General features: G+C 42.1%; 1 protein-coding gene across 2 annotated transcripts in view; it reads left to right on the plus strand.

Moving 5' to 3' along the window:
* LOC122556076 (very long-chain specific acyl-CoA dehydrogenase, mitochondrial-like) overlaps positions 1 to 20,118 on the plus strand; it is a 74,495-nt gene that overhangs the window by 16,323 nt on the left and 38,054 nt on the right. For both annotated transcript variants that reach the window (XM_043702506.1, XM_043702505.1), the window contains exons 4-6: positions 5,509 to 5,573; positions 5,955 to 6,089; positions 13,046 to 13,190. In XM_043702506.1, coding sequence (XP_043558441.1) covers positions 5,509 to 5,573; positions 5,955 to 6,089; positions 13,046 to 13,190 — 345 coding nt within the window. The remainder of the gene's footprint in view (positions 1 to 5,508; positions 5,574 to 5,954; positions 6,090 to 13,045; positions 13,191 to 20,118) is intronic.

Below are 20,118 nucleotides of genomic sequence, written 5' to 3' on the forward strand. Positions count from 1 at the left end.
TATCTTTGAAACGTTGTAATGTACAAGCCCCCACCAGTTCCAGAGATTTGTGTGACTTTGGATCCTCCTGCCTCAGAATGCAGAAGAAGGAGACCAATGGATCCTTTTAAGGTTGACATTGATAGATTCCTGTAAGGCAGGGGGATCGAATCAAAGGTTATTGGGAGTTGATGTGAAGCTGGTATTTGAGAAACAAAGAGGTTAGCCATGATCTTATTGAATGGTGGAGCAGGTTCCAGGAGTCAATTGACTTCTATCTGCTCTATTTAAAAAAAAAATTTTTTCTTTGCAAAATTCTAAAGTTGCAGAAACTTTAAAATATAGCATTATAACATCAAAAACAACAATAAACCAAAGACTATACTACTCCACAAAAGAAATCAAAATTACACTTATTACAAATCAATAAATAAATAAATAATGTCACTCAGTGTAACAAGACCATAGTTCTCAACCTTCAAGAGCATCAATTATTAAACCCACATTCATTCGAAATTCTTCATCTCGTGGCTTTAGATTTATCAGACTAAGCCATCATACCAAGATAAAAAGCCCTAATCAAAATGGCAAACAGATCTGCTTCCAAGTAATTCAGAAAGGGCTGCCACGTCTTGTAAAAGTTGTCCATTTTCTGGTGCACCATATTTGTAAGAAAGTCTAAAGGAATGTATTCTATAATTAATTTTTGCCACTTCGATAGACCCAGGGGGTTCTCAGACACCGAACACATCAGAATGTTCTTCCTCGCACAAAAAGTGGGAATGTTAAAAAGCTTTTTCCCATGAACATCTACGTGAGGTAAATTTGGCAGACCCAGGAGCAAAGAGACTGGGTCCACCTTGACTATGGTCAACAAGACTCTCTCTATTACTCCTATCACAGCACTCCAATACACACGGTAGTCCAATATGGGTAGTCATATTTACTTTATATTTGGGACATATTGAAGATGCTCCCTGCTTAAATTTCACAAGATGATCTGTGGCCAGGTGAGCGCTATGAAGAATATTTAACTGCATAGCATGGGTCCTATTAAATATTGAAATCCTCTTCACATTACAAATGTCCTTCCATGTTTGTGAAGTAATCTCAACTCCTAACTCTCTCTCCCAGACCTCACCCAAGGAACCTCCCTCTCACAAATAATAAAGAGTACTCACTGAAAGAGTGCTCCTAGCCTGAAGCACCCTCTTTTCCATATCAGATCTACAACACTCAGTCAAAAGCGCAGTCTCCTTTCAGATAATATCTCGAATCTGAAAGAAATGGAAGAGGTCTCGACTTGACAATTCATATTTGATCAAACAACATCATTGTTTCATCCCCAAACAGATCACCCAAACAAGAGACTCCCCTCTCCGCCCAAAGTTTAAACCCAGAATCCATTGTCCTTGGCTGGAAACCCGGCATGCCAACTATGGGTGTAAGAAAAGATGTTTTAGACACAATACCCTCCATCTGCCTCATTGATCTCCATGCTTTGACAATGTTAGTAACTATTGGATTACGGCAATGTTTTGCAACTGTCCTCATTTTGTCTAAAAGCAACAGGTTGATAAAAGGACACTTGGTCTGGGAGGCCTCAATGTCCAACCATGTCGACGCTGAGTCCCCACAGGCCCAGTCACTTAGAAAAGATAGGAGGGCCAAAAAAAAAAACTGAACCAGCCATTCAATTTCCAAAATGTTTGCCGAGGAAAGAACAAAGGGAGCATCTGTAAAAGGTATAATAAACAAGGAAGAACATTCATTTTGATAAGAGCGACTCGACCCCAACCAAGATATTGGAAACCCCCCCCATCCATGAAGGTCTTGTTTAATCTTGTCAAACAAATGAACAAAGTTAGCCTTGAATAACTGATCAAAGCTAGGGGTAACAGAGAGACCCAAGTAAAGAAAACCTCCCTGCGCCCACTTAAAGGGAAACCCACCTTCCACGCCAGGTATTCCCCTAAGAACCCCCATAGACATAGCCTCTAACTTTGAAAAATTGATCTTGCAACCTGAGAAAGAACCAAATGAATTAATACACTGTATCAAACAGGGCACTGAGACTACTGGGTTTGAGAGAAAAATGAGAACATCATCCGAATATAGTGTAATCTTATGCACCTTCGACCCCACCTTTGGGGCAGCTATATTAGTGTCCCCACGAATGGCCTCCGCCAATGGCTCAATCACCAATGAGAAAAGCGAAGGTGAAAGGGGACAGCCTTGCTGTTAAAATGATCAGATCTTATACCATTGGTGAGAACCGCTGCCAGAGGATCACTATAAAGAAATCTGCTCCTATTTAATGTGTTTTTATGTTGTATAAACTTCTGCAAAAATCTTCAACGCAGGATAATAATTCAAGGCAGAGGAAATGGCTGAGATCTCTGAAACTCAGAGGATCTCTGTAGATCAGCCCCCTGCTGATTCTAGTGCAGGTGATGAGGCTCTGGATTGGTCATTAAGGAGCTGACAGAGATGCACAGGCAAGCAGGGGAATATCAGGCAGAGGTGTCAGAGATCATGTGCAGATTAGAACTAAGCATTGTGGAGTCTTCCTAAATCCCAGGAGTTAACAAAACGAACATTGATACTGCAGGAAATGAAACTGGAGAGTTAATAATATGAAGTGATCAGATGGCATAATAATTAAACAGGTATTTAGCATTGATCTTAACAATAGAGAATACAAACAACATTCCAGATTTAGCAACAAATCAAGAAATGGAAGGGAGTCAGGAACTCCTGAAGATCACAATCATGAGGAAAGTGTGCAGAGCAAATTGTTGGAGCTGTGGGCTGACTCTACTGGACTTGTGGATGGTAGTGGGCAATTAAACAACTAATTAGAGGGTGAGGTTCCCCAACTATCCCCACCCTCAGTGAGGTGTTCCAAACAGTTACAACACTGACATCTACCTGACAATGGGAAAATTGCCCAGGTATGTCCTATCCACAAAAAAACAGGTCAAATCCAATCTGGCCAGTTACTGGCCCATCAGTCTACTCTCAATTGTCTGTAAACTGAAGGAGTGTGCCATCAACCATTACAATTAAGCAGCACCTGCTCAGCTATAGTCCACTCAGTGATGCCCAGTTTGGGTTCTGCCAGGGCCACTGAACTTCTGACCTTATTACAAACATGGACAAAAGAGCTGAAATCCAGCGGTGAGGTGAGAGTGACAGCCCTTGACATCATGGCTGCATTCGACCAAGTGTGGCATCAAGGAACCCTGGCAAAACTGGAATCAATGGGTATCCTCAGGATAGTGTCCTAGGACCAACCATGTTTAGCAGCTCTATTAATTACTTTCCCTCCATCATAAGATGAGAAATGTAAATGCTCACTGATGATTGCATGATGTTCAGAACCATTCATGACTTCTCAGATACTGAAGTAGTCCATGTTCAAATACAACAAGATCTGGACAATATCAGGCTTGGGCTGACAAGTTGCAAGTAATATTTACACCACACAAATGCAATGCAATTTCCATCTCAAATAAGAGATAATCTGCCCCTTGACATTAATGATGACATTAACATCATTGATTGTCCCACTATCAACATCCTTGGGTTACCATTGACCGGAAACTCAACTGGACTTGTCATGTAAACACAGTGGCTACAAGAGCAGGTCAAAGGCTTCGAAAACTGCAGCAAATAACTCACCTCCTGACTCCCCAAAGCCTGTCCACCACCGACAAGACACAAGTCAGGAGTGTAACAGAATACTTTCCTTCTACCCAGATAGATGCAGCTCCAAAAAGACTCAAAAATCTTGACACCATTCAGGGCAAAGCAGTCTGCTTGATTAGCACAACATCTATAAGCATCCATCACTCTATCACTGACTCTCAGTAGCATCAGTGTGTTTTATCTGCAAGATGTACTGCAGAAATTCATCAAAATCCTTGGACAGCATCTCCTTACTCATGACCACTTCCATCTAGAAGGACAAAGGCAGCAGATATGTGGGAACACCACCACCTGGAAGTACCCCTCCAAGTCCTGACTTGGAAGTATTATCATTGTGTAAAAGTCCCGACATTCCCTCCTTAAAGGTATTGTGGGTTAACCTACAGCATGTATACTGCAGCTGTTTAAGACGGCAGCGAACACTATCTTCTCAAGGGCAACTAGGGATGGACAATAAAAATGCTGGTCAGTAACAATGTTCATGTCCCAAAAGTGCCACAAAGATCGGTGCTAGGTCCTCTACTTTTTGTCGTTTACCTAAATGATTTGGATGTGAACATAAGAGGTACAGTTAGTAAGTTTGCAGATGACACCAAAATTGGAGATGTAGTGGACAGTGACGAAGGTTACCTCAGATTACAACAGGATCTTGATCAGATGGGCCAATGGGCCGAGAAGTGGCAGATGGAGTTTCATTCAGATAAATGCAAAGTGCTGCATTTTGGGAAAGCAAATCTTAGCAGGACTTATACACTTAATGGTAAGGTCCTAGGGAGTGTTGCTGAACAAAGAGACCTTGAAAGGGTTCAGAAAAGATTTACAAGGATGTTGCCAGGGTTGGAGGATTTGAGCTATAGTAGAGGCTGAACAGGCTGGGGTGTTTTCCCTGGAGCGTCAGAGGCTGAGGGGTCACCTTATGGAGGTTTACAAAATTATGAGGGGCATGGATAGGATAAATAGACAAAGTCTTTTCCCTGAAATCGGTGAGTCCAGAACTAGAGGGCATAGGTTTAGGGTGAACGGGGATATGGGCCGGGTGCTGGCAGGTAGGACTAGATTGAGTTCGGATATCTGGTCGGCATGGACAGGTTGGACCGACCGGTCTGTTTCCATGCTGTACATCTCTATGACTCTGTGGCTCTATGTTTTCCATTTGAGGTCTCGACATAGTCAACCTACTCTCTGGACACATTTCAAGCCACTCATGTCTTGGGTGAAAGCCTGCCCAACAGCCAACTTCACATGGCAAGGTCCATTAAGCGTGACTGATTTTCCATTTGTATTTGCTTCCATGTGCATGATATTTGTAGGCTTAATCTTTTACTATGCATATGGCAATTATCACAATGTAACTCTTGGTGGCCTTCATTATTTCTTGCAATCCACCTGCACAAACTTGGAACCTACAGCTGTATAATCCCCATGTCTTTAAGTTTCACTTGCAAAAGTTTCATGGCTGAATAATCCCACCTAAACTCCAGAGAGAGAAGAGAGCTGAAGGTGACATTCTTCTGGGATGCAAGAAGTAATGGTGAAAGAAAACTATACATAGAAAAGGCAAAGCACAGAAAGAGGCCATTCAGCCCTTCCTGTCTTCAATGACGGTACAAAACAAACTGGAAGCCACTGCTAATAATGATCTGTTGGTGGTCAGTAATACAAACCATTATAGAATTAGTGCGGTTTAAGAAAACTTCTACATGTTCCAGCCTTTTTGAGATGTAGAGAAAATGTGAATATAAGAGGTGTAATTTTGAAATGTGATCTTTATTTGAGAACTCAATTTAAATATGCGTTCTGTGTTATTCTTTCATGCAGTTCTAAATAGTGAGCAGTCACAGTTTCTTAAGGAGCTAGTGGACCCAGTCTCCAAGTTTTTCCAGGTAAGTAATGTCATGCTGACTTCCTTCTTTTATCTCAGTTTTGTTACTGTGTACATTAGGATGACTGTTCTGAAGGTTTTTTATAAATAACACTGTGTTCAGAAAAAAATTCTGCTTAATTTCACTCATGTTCAGGAATTTCAATGATTGCATTTTATTTGATCCTGCTTTAAAGTCTGTGAGAAGATTTGTAGCTCGGGTGCTTGTTGTTGTGGTTCTGTTCGCCGAGCTGGGAATTTGTGTTGCAGACGTTTCGTCCCCTGTCTAGGTGACATCCTCAGTGCTTGGGAGCCTCCTGTGAAGCACTTCTGTGTTATTTCCTCCGGCATTTGAAACTGAGTTTCCTGATGCTGAGTTCTAATTACTGCATTTTTATTCTAGGAGGTCAACAATGCTGCTGAAAATGATAGACTGGAGAAGGTAGAGGATAAGACCATGGAAGGTTTAAAGGAAATGGGAGCTTTTGGTTTGCAGGTTCCTGTTGATCTTGGGGGTTTGGGACTCAAAAATTCTCAGGTAAGGGCCTCAGCTATTTCTGCTCTTCTCTGAAGACTAGATTTCAGCAGGAGTTTCTATCCCAACGTCTAGTTAGAATATGAGAGATCCTCAAATTAAATCCTTCAATCTCTTATCTTTAACAGGATCAGAGTAAATAAGAATAATGTTGTATTGATCATTTGCAATTAACACGCTGTTAATGCATAACTTGAAATCTAGGCTATAAGGATGCATTTTTAAAATTGAATTTGAATTACATTGTCTTTCCATGTTATTGTCAAAGTCTTGAATTTCCTTGTTTGTTCTGGTATGACAGGGTGAGATGTGGGTACCTGTTGTTTTCAGGGTCATTATTTATGGAGCAAGGTCCATTTTACTCCATCATGTGTCAGCTGAGAGGTTCCTGGTCCTGTAACAGGGCTGTTTTCTCCATGCACCCTTCCAATTTAAATGGGCAAATCAGACGAACATGTTAGGATGGTTTTAAGGTATCAGGATTCGTGTGAGATATTGGGACCCCTCCCTACCCTTCAACTGTACTCAGTGTAACCTATGGTCAGAAAAATTAGTCATTTCAGCTTGGTTCAGTTGTTGCTCATAAAGGCATCACACCTTTGAAAATTCTTGCTCATATCTCAGATCCACATCCATTTTCTCAAGTGTTTATTTTTGCTTTGGTCAGCTAATGACTTGGATCTTGAATTAATGGAGAGGGGTGCTCTGCACTGCCCTATGTTAGCTCTTAACCTCTGTAAAGATTACAATAGAGTAGCATGGGTTTATCCCCAGGACAGCTTCTCTATATTCTGCCTGGGCTGGGGCAGGAAGAGGGGAAAAAGAAAGCATAAGGGAAAGTAGAAGATTACCTCAAGTGAAGGGATGTGTATCAGTGATCGAGTGACTGAAACTCATCAGGAGGGCTGTCAGCTGAGAAGTTACTAAGGCTAATAGAGCAGGATCACTATCTTCCAGAAGCCCAAGTATCTTTTTTTTGTTTCTCATTGTCTTCATCATCATATTACTGTTTGCTTGCCCCTAATAACTGTAATGAGTCTGTTAAAAGAAAGTAAAAGAAAAAGAATGTGTATGCATTAGCCCTGGAGAGTAGATGTAGCTCCCAAGTTTAATCACAAGTTAGTTTTTTAATATGCTGTAGCAAATTCACAAACTGAAACACTGAGCTTTCCATTACCAACAGCGCAGATAGAATACCTCCCAGAATGCCATTTGCACGGTGAACAATATAAGATTAAAGCTAAAAATAGCTTGCTCCTTGAAAGGGGTTAACCAATCAGCTGTGTTGAATCATAGAAACCTGCCTCTGAAAGAAAGTTCTTCTTATCATAAAATTCACAGCATCAGGTGAAAGAATGTAATTGACACATTAAAAACAATGAAACATAGAAAATAGGAACGGGAGAAGACCATTTCTGTGTGGGCAGCACAGTAGTTAGCTCTGCTGCCTCACAGCATCAGGCGCCCAGTTCGATTCCAGCCTGGGGCATCTGTCAGTGTGGAGATTGCATGTTCTCCCAGCATCTATGTGAGTTTCCTCCGGTGCTTTGGTTTCCTCCCACAGTCCAAAGATGTGCAGGTTAGGTGGATTATTTTTGAGAAATTATCTGTAGTGTCTCGGAATGTGCAGGCTAGGTGAACTGCAGGGTTATGAGGATATGATAAGGGGCTGACTGATTGGGATGCTCTTCAGAGGGTTGGTGCAGACTCAATAGGCCAAATGGCCTCCTTCCAGATTGTAGGGATTCAATGATAAGGCATTTGAGCCTGCTCCACCATTGAGTATGATCATGGTTGATCATCCAACTCACTATCCTGTTCTCACTTTATCCTCAAACCCTTTAACCCCAAGAACTATACCTAACTCCTTCTTGAAGACATTTGATGTCTTGGCCTCAACCATTTTCTATGGCAGAGAATTCTATGGGATCATCTGTGTACTCTTAGATTGTACAATAACCTTTTAGATGGCACCTTACTGAATGCCTTCTGAAAATCTAAACATATTAGATCTATCAGTTCCCCTTTATTAACTCTGCTTACTGTAGCATCAAAAAACTGTGGAAAGTTTGTTAAATATGATTTCCCATTCACAAAACCATGTTATCTCTGTTTAATTACCAGCCTCATCTTCCAAAGGGTCAACACTTACTTTAGCGACTTTTAAAAATATTTTTCGATAGTTTGCCAGTAGCTCAAGCCAATTCCTTTGGATTGTTGCTGAAAAAAAGAGACTTCTTGCCAAAGCTTTTCATGGGGCACTCATCAGGACAAATACAAGAATGGCAAATTTCAAACAATCACAACAAAATTTCTCCTCATCTCAGCCTAATCTGTAACTCCTTGTTCTGGACTCCTCAGTCATAGGGAACATTTTGCATTTACCCTATCTAGTCTGGTTAGAATTTTATAGGTGGCTATGAGACCACCCTCCGCATTCTTCAGAATTTCAGTGAAAAATTCTCCCAGCTGGCAGCAGACAGCTGACTCAGTTACAAGTGTATGTGGTGGAATCTTCTAGTCCCAGGTGAGCATTGAGTTATAGAAAAGTACAGCACAGAAAAGGCCCTTAGGCCCATGATGTTGTGCTGAGACGTAATTCTAATGTAAACTATAGTAACTTAACCTACGCACCCCTCAACTCACTGCTATCCATGTGCATGTTCAGCAGTTGCTTAAATGTCCCCAATGACTTCACTTCCACCACCACAGCTGGCAATGCATTCCATGAATTCACAACTCTCTGCTTAAAGAACCTACCTCTGATGTCTCCTTTATACCTTCCTCCTAATATCTTCAAACTATGACTTCTCGTACCAGTCAATCCTACCCTGGTGAAACGTCTCTGGCTATTGACTCTATCTATTCCTCTCATTATATTGTACACCTCGATCAGGTCTCCTCTCTTCCTCCTTCTTTTCAGAGAGAACAGTCTGAGCTTATTCAACCTTTCTGCATAAGGCAAGCCCTCCAGTCCAGGTAGCATCCTCGTAAACCTTCTTTGCACCCTCCCCAAAGTATCTTTCGTATAGTAGGATAACCAGAACTGGACACAATACTCCAAGTGTGGTTTCACCAGGGACTTGTAGAGTTATAAGGGATTGCTTCAAGTTAGGCTTTGGAGAGAAGTATAATGCAAAGGTTGCAGATGAAATATGAGAGAACAGTTGAACCCTGAAGAATGTTCAGGTATATAGGGAGAGGATCAGGGTGTGGCATAAGATAAATTGCTCCTTCAGAGAGTCAGCATAGATACAATGGGCAAAATGGCCTTCACCTGTGCTTCTGTGATAACTTGCAAATCCATTTAACAAAAAACAGGTGAGCCTGGCAGTGCCAGAGTAACAAAGGAGCTGTGCCAGATTTTTAAATCTTTTCTACCTTCAAAACAAAATTTGAATTTCTGTGCTGGTCCATGACCAGGTATGGTTCCAACAATTGTCTGATGAGGTCAGTATGCTCCCTTTAGTTGATTGTAATAGAGAGAGGTCATATTCCAACAGCTTCCACTTACATAGCCCAAAAACAAAACATCCATTGTTAGATTTTGTTTTGATTCACAACACTCACTGAACAATCCTGAGCATGCTAATAGCCATGCTAACAACCAGTTTAAGATCATCAAGTTGATATCAAGACTCATTTATTCTTAGTGGAAGTGACATGTGCTCATACACCAGGAGTATCTTCTTTGCAAACCAAGGGAACATGTTCAATCCTAGTGCCACTTTTCAATTACCCAGGAGTTTGGGGAGACTATAGTCCCATTGTTTTTTCCATGTCAAAGTCTCAGCCAATCAGAGTAATCTTTCCCACCAATGAACATAATCTTCTCCCATAATATAATTTGTTGTGATTGTTTGAAATTTGCCATTCTTGTGTTTGTCCTGATGAGTGCCCCATGAAAAGCTTTGGCAAGAAGTCTCTTTTTTTCAACATCGATCCAAAGGAATTGGCTTGAGCTACTGGCAAACTAGCGAAAAATATTTTTAAAAGTCTCTAAAGTAAGTGTTGACCCTTTGGAAGATGAGGCTGGTAATTAAACAGAGATAACATGGTTTTGTGAATGGGAAATCATATTTAACAAACTTTCCACAGTTTTTTGATGCTACAGTAAGCAGAGTTAATAAAGGGGAACTGATAGATCTAATATGTTTAGATTTTCAGAATTTCAAACTGAGTGATATAGTTACAGAATAAGGGGACACTTAGATTTTCAGAGCCCTGACTGACATATAAAAAGGGTGAGCGTCAGTGATACTGACACAGTATGAGACAGTACTGTAGCCAATGAGTGTTCATGTGTAAATAAAATATGACTTGGTGATGGGATACTGACCTCTGTGGAGTTATTTCATTTTCGTTATGGATTGAGATTGGTTAACACACACTAGACAGAGAGCCAAGATTATTGGGCCTTTATTACCTATATTAATGACGAGGAGGATTGGGCATGTGGGATATATCCAAATTTGCTGAAGGTACAAAAATAAGTGGGAGGGCGTATTATGTTGAGAATGTAACGAATTTGCAAGGGAAATTGGAGAAGTTGAATGAGTGGAACAGATGAAGTTTAATGTGGGAAAATGTGAGGTTTTGCATATTGGTAGAAAGAATAAAGACAGATTACTATTTAAATCGGAGAGACTCCAACGAAGTGTAGTCTGTGGGATCTTGGCAGCATGAAACATAAAACAATAGCATGCATTTGCAGCAATTAATTGAGGGCAAATAGAATTTTAGTTTTTATTGCCAGAGGTTGGAGTTTAAAAACAGGGAAGTCATATTACAATTGTACAGTGTGCGTCAGTGAGGATGCACCTGGAGATTGGTTTTGGTCCTGTATTTTAAAAAAAAGTTCAGATACTGGAGACTGTTTGAAGGGTAATTTCTAGAATGAAGGGGTTGACTTTTCAAGAATGGCTAAACAAATTTGTTCTTTATTCATCAGAGTTTAGAAGAGTGAGGGGTGATCCTATTGAAATGTGCAAGATTCTAGATATTGAGAAGATATTTCCATTCCTGGGAGAATTTCAAACTGAGTGATATAGTTACAGAATAAGGGGACACTTAGTTAAAACTGAGATGTGAAGGAATTTCTTCTCCCAGAGGATAGTGAATGTGTCGAACTTTTGACACAGAAAGTTGACAGCTATGCTGAGCTGACACAAAAGAGTTGAGGCCTAGGGCAAATCAGCTATGATCATGTCAAATGGAAGTGAAGATTGATGGCTGATCCATCTACCCTGCTCCTCTTAGTTGCATCCTTGATTAGATTCCCTTCAGTCCAACAAGTCCACAATGACCCTCTAAAGAGTAACCCACCCAGATCCATGCACCTAACACTATGCACAATTTAGCATGGCCAATTCACCTGGCCTGCACATCTTTGGACTGTGGGAGGAAGTCAGAGCACACCCCCACAGACACAGGGTGAATGTGTGAACTCCACACAGTCACTCGAGGCTGGAATCAAACCCAGGTCCCTGCTGCTGTGAGGCAGCAGTGCTAACACTGAGTTACTATGCCATCTTATTTTGTTAAATGTTATGTTGGTGAAGGAGGTACTCCTGAGTGCCACTGTTACCTTTCATAGCTTAGAAAAGGTAATTCGCTAGATTCCTTAACTGCAGACCCAAGAAACCATCAGTCCTTAGCCATATCTTGTCCTTGAGGACAGATCACTAAAGTTTGTTCTCACTGTTTGGTATCTTGCCGTTTAGAAGGAAATATGCAGAGGCTCCTTTGGTACCCAATTTGCAATTAAAGACTAGATCAGATTAAGATCATAACAGAGAGGTGCAGGAGTTGGCGATTTAGCCCATCGAATGTGTTCCAGCATTCAATAAGATTAAAATAAAACAAAAAACTGTAGATGCTGAAGATTTGAAAGAGAAACCGAAATTGCTGGAGGAACTCAGCAGGTCTGGCACCATCTGTGGTCAGAAAGCTGGGTTAATGTTTTGTGTTCAGTGACCCTTGTTTTGTTCATTAGTGCCAAATGATAAAATTCCTTTCTTCAGGTGACTGGACTCAAAACGTTGACTCTGCTTCCTTTCCAGCAGTTTCTTTTTTTGTTTCAGTAAGATTATGGCTAATCCAATTATGACTTTTCTGATTGGTCGCATGTAAATCAAAAATCTGTCAAACTTGCCCTTGAATATATTCTATGACACTGCCTCCACTGCTTTCTGATGGAGAGAATCCCAAAGACCAATGACTCAACAACAAAATTCCTCATCACCACTATTTAAATGACAGGCCTCTTATTTTTAAACTGTCTTTCTAGTCCTTGAAGTGCACAGTCTTATTGTTACAATTAAAGACTAGATCAGATTAAGATCATAACAGAGAGGTGCAGGAGTTGGCGATTTAGCCCATCGAATGTGTTCCAGCATTCAATAAGATTAAAATAAATAGTGGGCGGCACGGTAGCACAGTGGTTAGCACTGCTGCTTCACAGCGCCAGAGATCCGGGTTCAATTCCCGCCTCAGGCGACTCTCTGTGTGGAGTTTGCACATTCTCCCCGTGTCTGCGTGGGTTTCCTCCGGGTGCTCCGGTTTCCTCCCACAATCCAAAAAAAATGTGCAGGGGTTAGGTGAATTGGCCATGCTAAATTGCCCGTAGTGTTAGGTGAAGGGGTAAATGTAGGAGAATGGGTCTGGGTGGGTTACGCTTCGGCGGGTCGGTGTGGACTTGTTGGGCCGAAGGGCCTGTTTCCACACTGTAAGTAATCTAATCTAATCTAAAAAACAGTTCAGTTGTTCTTTTTGGCTGAAGCAGAAAGAAAATTTATCACTTTATCAACTTGTTGGCTCTTCAGGAAATGAATTGGATATTTACACTCTTGGAATACAATTATTCTTGGTTTTTATTCGATTGCTTGCTGATGAACTGCAAATGCTTATGAATTTTGCATTCTGTTGTGCTTTACCATCCATTTTTCAATTCTACACAGTATGCTAGACTGGTGGAAATCGTTGGTCATCATGACCTTGCAGTGGGCATTACCCTTGGGGCTCATCAATCTATTGGATTTAAAGGAATTTTATTATTTGGCACTGATGAACAGAAGAAGAAATATTTACCTGACCTTGCATCAGGTGGGTGAGATTTCATTCAGAGCTCCAGGGTATAGGAAATCTACTAGTTATGAATAGGCATTGTGTTTTTATGTTCGCTGGTCAAATGTATACATTACTTATGACATTTGTAGAAATAAATTGGTTGAGGCTATTACCTCAAGTCTGTTCTTCACAAGGGGGGAGTAAGAGGGGGAGGGCTGCGTAGTATTATCACTGCTAATCCAGATTTAGTTTTAGGCTTTATTGTCTCGTGTACTCAAATACAGGAATGCAGGAGCACAGTGAAAACTATACAAAATCATCATTTTCTGGCACCATCTTAGTATACAAAGAACAGGATTAAAAATAGAATCATAAATGAAAGACACAGCCCAAAGGAAAAATACCCCAGATTACTCCCCCACCTCTGCCATGAGTCCTTGCCACCTGAGAAACCAGATACAATGTCCACCCCTCAGTCCGCGAACACTCAGGTGTCCCACATACCTGCATGCTGCCATAGAAGGAACGTTACCACCTTTGCCATCAGGTATCTGGGCCCAGCCAAGACCTGGAGCTGCACCACTGCTGGCAAAACTGTGCCACAATTTGTTGGCGCCATCTTGCCTCCAACTAATGTAATTGCTGTATGTGCCCATGCTGGGCTCATATGCTATGTCCACCACACCAAAGCTGCTAGTGTACCTCTTTCAGGCTTATGTTGCTGCTGCTGCCACCTTCTGGCAGTGACATTTCAACAAAGGAACCTGCCGCTGCCAACACTACTGGGAAGGGGACTGATGTCACTGGAAAAGGAAAAGAAAAGACATAAAGAAAGAGCAAATATAAAAGGAAGAGAGGGAGAAAAAGAATGGCAGATGGAAGTAAATGAGCTCTGGGCCCAGGACCTGGACACAAAGGCTGCTACTTCGCTAACGTCACCTTGAAACAAAAAGACGCAGGTGTAGTGATGATAACGAGGTCAGCCAGGAGGATCCCATAGAATATGAGTTCCTTGACTGGGGCTGTTAATCTGGTCCATTCAGGAAGCCCTGGCTGTCAGATATAAACAGGAAGGTCAGTCATCCTGTTCACACTGAAATTTGGCTCTGAGGGAGCTCAATGTCAAGGACTCTTCACATGTAAATAGAAAGTGACTTGGTGAAGTGGCAGATGGAGTACAATGTGGGAAAGTGTGAGATCATGCATTTTGGGAGGAAGAATAGAAGCATGGACCATTTTTTAAGTGGGAAGAAAATTCAGAAGTCTGAAGTGCAAAGTGAATTGCGAGTTCTGGTCTGGGATTCTGTTAAGGTAAACTTGTAGGTTGAGTCAGTAGGTAGGAAGGCAAATACAGTGATGGCATTTATTTTGAGAGGGCTTGAATATAAAAGCAGGGATGCACTTCTGAGGTTCTCTAAGGCTCTGGTCAGCCCACATTTAGAATATTGTGCACAGTTTTGGGCTCTGTACCTCAGGATGGGTGTACTGGCCTTGGAGCGGCTACAGAGGAGGTTCACGAGAATGCTCCCAGGAATGAAAAGCTTAACATATGAGGAATATTTGAGGGGATTATACTTGATGGAGTTTAGAAGGATGAGAGGGAATCTAATTGAAACATATGGAATACTGAATTGCATGCAACAGAGTGGATGTTGGGAAGATGTTTCCATTGGTCAGAGAGACTAGGACCTGAAGGCATAGCCTTACAGGAAAGGGAAGGCATTTTAGAATGGAGATAAGGAGAAACTTCTTCAGCCAGAGAATGGTGAATCTAAGGGAGGACAGGTCTTTGAGTGTATTTAAGACGGAGATAAGTAGGTTCTCGATTGGCAAGTGGATCAAGTGGGGAGAAAGAGAGAGACGAGGGTTGAGAAACCTATCAGCCATGATTGAATGGTGGAGCAGATTCAATGGGCTGAATGGCCTAACTTCTACTCTATGTCTTATGATCTTATGGGATACTGGCCTCTATGGAGTTATTCAGTGGTAACGAAAGTAAAACATGCTCCTGAAGGAATTCACTTGCAACAATTGTTTTAGAGTTGAGTTAAGCATTTCTGGCATCAAGCAGTTTTTTGGGAAGCTTGACTCGTTCCGCCCTGCCATCAAAGACTGGGCCCTGTATTTGGAAAGAATGTGTTGTTTTTCCAGGCAAATGACATTGGAGGAGATGAAAAGCATGGAAAAATTCTCCTGACAGTTTGTGCGTCTGCAGCATTTTTGGTTATTAGGACATTTCCTGAGGCATTAGATATTAAAGCTTTGGAGAGGTTGACAGATTTAGATAGGACTATTACGATCCAAGCCTCCTCTAATTCTGAGATACTATCAGTTTTACTGGGCAACTCAGGAATCAGGGGAATCATAATCTGATTTTTGACTAGTTTAAGATGACTAGCAAAGGCATGTGACTTTGAATTAAACCTCAATGATGTCCTGAGAGCTTGGTATGTGGGATTAATGATGCAAAATTGCCTACTAGCTGATGCCCAACTGGACTTCAAAGCGACAGTACAACTGGCTTTATCATTGGAAAATGTGGCAAGTTGATTAAATGAGTTTCAGAGTATTCTGTTGGAAGTGGACACTCTTAACTGTCTGACTAAGGTTGGAGAGCAACATTTGAGTGAAGGCAATTGCGTAGTGACAGTAAGAACATATCCTGAACAGAGTGACTCTCGGTCAGCCCACAGCAAAACCCTAAAACAAAGCCAAGCCTTGGCCAAATGGTTAAAACTTTCTACAGGAATGGGCCGGCAAGCCATTAGACTTGCTGTCGGTTTGCGGACTTGAGACAGCAAAAGAGTTCCACAGACCTAAATTGAGTAAGAACTTCCATACAGGCATCTAGGAGAGTGCACACTCTGGAAAGTCCACCTATATCTGTATTGGAACAGTTGAATTGTGTAGCAACGTCTAAATCAGAACCAACCAAATAAACATCTGGTTAAATGGTTACCCAGTTCTAATGGAGGTCAGTGCTGGTGTGGCAGTTTCAGTAATCACAAAACTAGTTTTTATTAAAATTCACTCTGGAATCCACCCTTTAAATTTGCACAAGACCTCAACTGGACTGAGAACCTATACTGGGAACCTTTACAGATTTAGGGTAAAACTTTGCTTCCAATCTCTTTTGAGATGCAGCTGGTTTATTCACTACTGATTGTAGTAAAAGGATTGGGCGCAGGCTTGATGGGGCAAAATTGGCTGAGAGATTTGCTCAACATTTTTCAATTAGAAAATGACTGCCTGAGTTAAGTCCTAACTAAATACCCGGACATCTTTCAGGGGGGTCTAGGGGCTATCAAAGGAGCATGTTGACCAGAAAGCAATTCCACGATTCTGCCAGGCCTGCTCAGTGCCATTTGTATTACAGGCAAAAGTAGAGGCATAAATCAAAAGGCTGGAAAGCGAGGGAATCATCAAACCAGTCCAGTTTGTGGAATGGGCAGCACTGGTTCGTCAGTTGTGAATCACCCGATAGGTCGGTTCACCTTTGTGGGGAAGTTAAACAAATAGTAATCCACTTTGTGCAGCTGGATAAATATGCAATCCCTCTCATAGACGACTTGTACGCAAAGTTGGCAGGGTGGTGGTAGAGGCGCTGTCCTTCACGAAGCTGGAATGAGCTATGTGTACCTACAATTCTGAGTAGATGAGGAGTCCCAGAAGTGCACCACAATTACTACCCATAAAGGTTTGTACCAATATACAAGACTGCCGTTTGGGGTATCATCACCTTGTACTCTTTTCCAGCAGACAACTTTACAAGGGCTACCCCAGGTCATTATTTATCTGGGTGATGCACTAATAAAAGGAGAGACCAATAAGGAGCACTTGGAGAACTTGGATATAGTGCTCAAACATTTCTCCCAGATGGGTGTACGTCTTAGAAGAGAAAAATATGTGTTCCAGGCATCTCACGTGACCTATCTGTGCTTCAGAGTTGACAAGACCAGGATACACCTATTGGAAGATAAAGTGAGGGTGATGGAAGGTGCCCTGCTCCCATGTCTGTACCAGAGCTTAGGGCTTTTCTTGGGCTAATGAATTATTATGAAAAGTTCATACATAACCTGACCTCCATCGTGCCATTTTTGTATCAACTCTGAAAAAAAGGTCAGCCTTAGAAATGATTGTGCAGCTAAACCAAAGCTCTCAGGGAAGTGAAGAAACAGGTATCATCCTCTAAGGTGTTGGCACACTATGATCCCAAGTGAGATGCCTTCCTGGGGTAGTATTTGGACGCAGAAAGGTCTAGTCCTGGCAAAACTGGAACAGCTGGTAGTGATCGGGGAAATCAAAGGGCTGTCACCAGAATTGAAACCTTTTTTAGACCAGGAGAAATGGCATATTATTATTGGGAACAAGAGTGATTATCCTGAGCAAAATGTGCTGCCAGGTAGTGTTGAACTTCCCTAGGGTTACCCAGGGGTTTCAAAAATGAAGGTATTGTGAAGAAGTTATGTTTGATGGCCAGGATTGCATGCAACATAGCTGGAAGAAAGTGAGGACTGGAGGTGCTGGAGATCAGAGTGAAAAGTGTGCTACTGGAAAAGCACAGCCGGTCAGGCAGCATCCAGAGAGCAGGAAAATCAATGTTTCGAGCATAAGCTGTTCATCAGGAATACATAGCTGTTTTAGTGGGGCAGTACCCAGAGTGCCAACAAGGACAAAATTTACTGCCAGCAGCTGTCCCACATTCATGGGAATGGCTGGGTAAACCCTGGACTCAGTTACATGTCAACGATGCAAGTCCTTTCATGGGCTCAATGTTCTTGATCACCATGGATGCCCAAAGTGGTTGGACACACATCAAGTTAATTTGTCAAACACAGGGACAGTGATAGAAAAACCTTGCATATCTTTTGTAATACACAGACTTCAGGAAGGGTTGGTCACAGATAAGGACCATCATTAACCAGCAGGGAGTTTGAGTATTTCCTAAAGTTGAATAATATTTGACATATAAGGACGGCTCCATACTATCCATCATCTAATGGTCTAGCAAAAAGAGCAGTCCAAACTTTGAAGGCAGTCTTAAAGAAACAGCCTACAGCTTCACTAGATACCAAGCTGTCCTGGTTCCTATTTGATTATAGGACCAGCCTCATGCAACTATGGGGATAACTCCAGCAGAGTTGATAGTGGGGAGAAAGCTCCACACCAGGTTAAATCTGATCTCAAAGTTTGTGCGAAGATTTGTAGCTCGGGTGCTTGTTGTTGTGGTTCTGTTCGCCGAGCTGGAAGTTTTTGTTGCAAACGTTTCGTCCTCTGGCTAGGCGACATCATCAGTGCTTGGGAGCCTCCTGCGAAGCGCTTCTTTGATGTTTCCTCCGGTGTTTATAGTGGTCTGTCCCTGCCGCTTCCGGTTGTCAGTTTCAGCTGTCCGCTGTAGTGGTTGGTATATTGGGTCCAGGTCGATGTGTTTGTTGATGGAGTTTGTGGATGAATGCCATGCCTCTAGGAATTCCCTGGCTGTTCTCTGTCTGGCTTGCCCTATGATAGTAGTGTTGTCCCAGTCGAATTAAATGCCTAAAACTAGGGGGCATGCATTCAAGGTGAGAGGGGGAAAGCTCAAAGGAGATAGAATCATAAAATCCTTAACAGTGTGCAAACAGGCCATTTGGCCCAACAAGTCCAATCTGACCCTCCAAAGAGTAACCCACCCAGACCCTATTATTCTACATTTACCTCAGACTAATGCACCTAACTTACACATCCCTGAACACAATGGGCAATTTAGTACGGCTAATTGCCCTAACCTGCACATCTTTGGATTGTAGGAGGAAACCAGAGCACCCAGAGGAAAGTCACGCAGACACGGGGAGAATGTGCAAACTCCAGTCAGACAGTCACCCGAGGCTGGAATCAAACCCAGATCCTTGGTGCTGTGAGGCAGCAGTGCTAACCACTGAGCCAGAGAGTGGTAGGAGTCTGGAATGCACTGTTAGAGGTGGTGGTGGAGGCAGATAGGGCATTTAAGAAACTTTTACATCGGCACATGAATATGCAAGGAATGGAGGGATATGGACCAAGGGCAGGCAGAGGGAATTAGTTTAATTTGGCATTGTGTTCGGTGCAACATCATTGGCTGTACTGTTCTAGGTTCTATATTATATGGACGAGTTAGACCGAAGGGTCTGTTTCTATGCTGTATAACTCTATGACTCTAATATCCTTGAGCTCAGATTCAGCTTTCAGCCTTGAACTTATTAGTTTTTCTTTTATGTTTCTCCTCCATGCTCTCCCTGCATTGATATTAACTCTTCCTCCTTGCAGTCTCCGACACATTAATATCGTGTATGACACAATTTACGGCATGGTATTCATCCACAAACTCCATCAACAAACACATCGACCTGGATCCAATATACCAACCACTACAGCGGACAGCTGAAACTGACAACCGGAAGCGGCAGGGACAGACCACTATAAACACCGGAGGAAACATCAAAGAAGCGCTTCGCAGGAGGCTCCCAAGCACTGATGATGTCGCCTAGCCAGAGGACGAAACGTTTGCAACAAAAACTTCCAGCTCGGCGAACAGAACCACAACATAAATCTGATGTTCTTGACTTGCGGTGGAGGGTGAAATGACATCAGGAATGTCAATGCTGGACACAATACTGCTAAGTGAGAGAGACAGTTTACTTCAGGGGACAACGTTTGGTGGAGAAACCATGGATATGGCTCTGCATGGTTGACACAATGTCATGTCCAGTGAGTATAAAATTCAGGTAGGTGTGACAATCCTGACCATGCCCATGGACCATATGAAAGCTGCCAACTTGCTAATGGTGTGGGAGCAAAATGTGCCAGTTTTGTCGGCTATTCCACAACAGTTAGCTCAGAGGGAGCTGGATCAGTGTCAAGGACTCTTCACGTGTAAATAAAGTGTGATTTGGTGATGGGATATCAGCCTTTATGGAGTTATTTTACCAGGTATTGTTCTGGAAACTCT

Source organism: Chiloscyllium plagiosum, chromosome 13, assembly GCF_004010195.1.
Source record: "Chiloscyllium plagiosum isolate BGI_BamShark_2017 chromosome 13, ASM401019v2, whole genome shotgun sequence".
NCBI lineage: Eukaryota > Metazoa > Chordata > Chondrichthyes > Orectolobiformes > Hemiscylliidae > Chiloscyllium > Chiloscyllium plagiosum.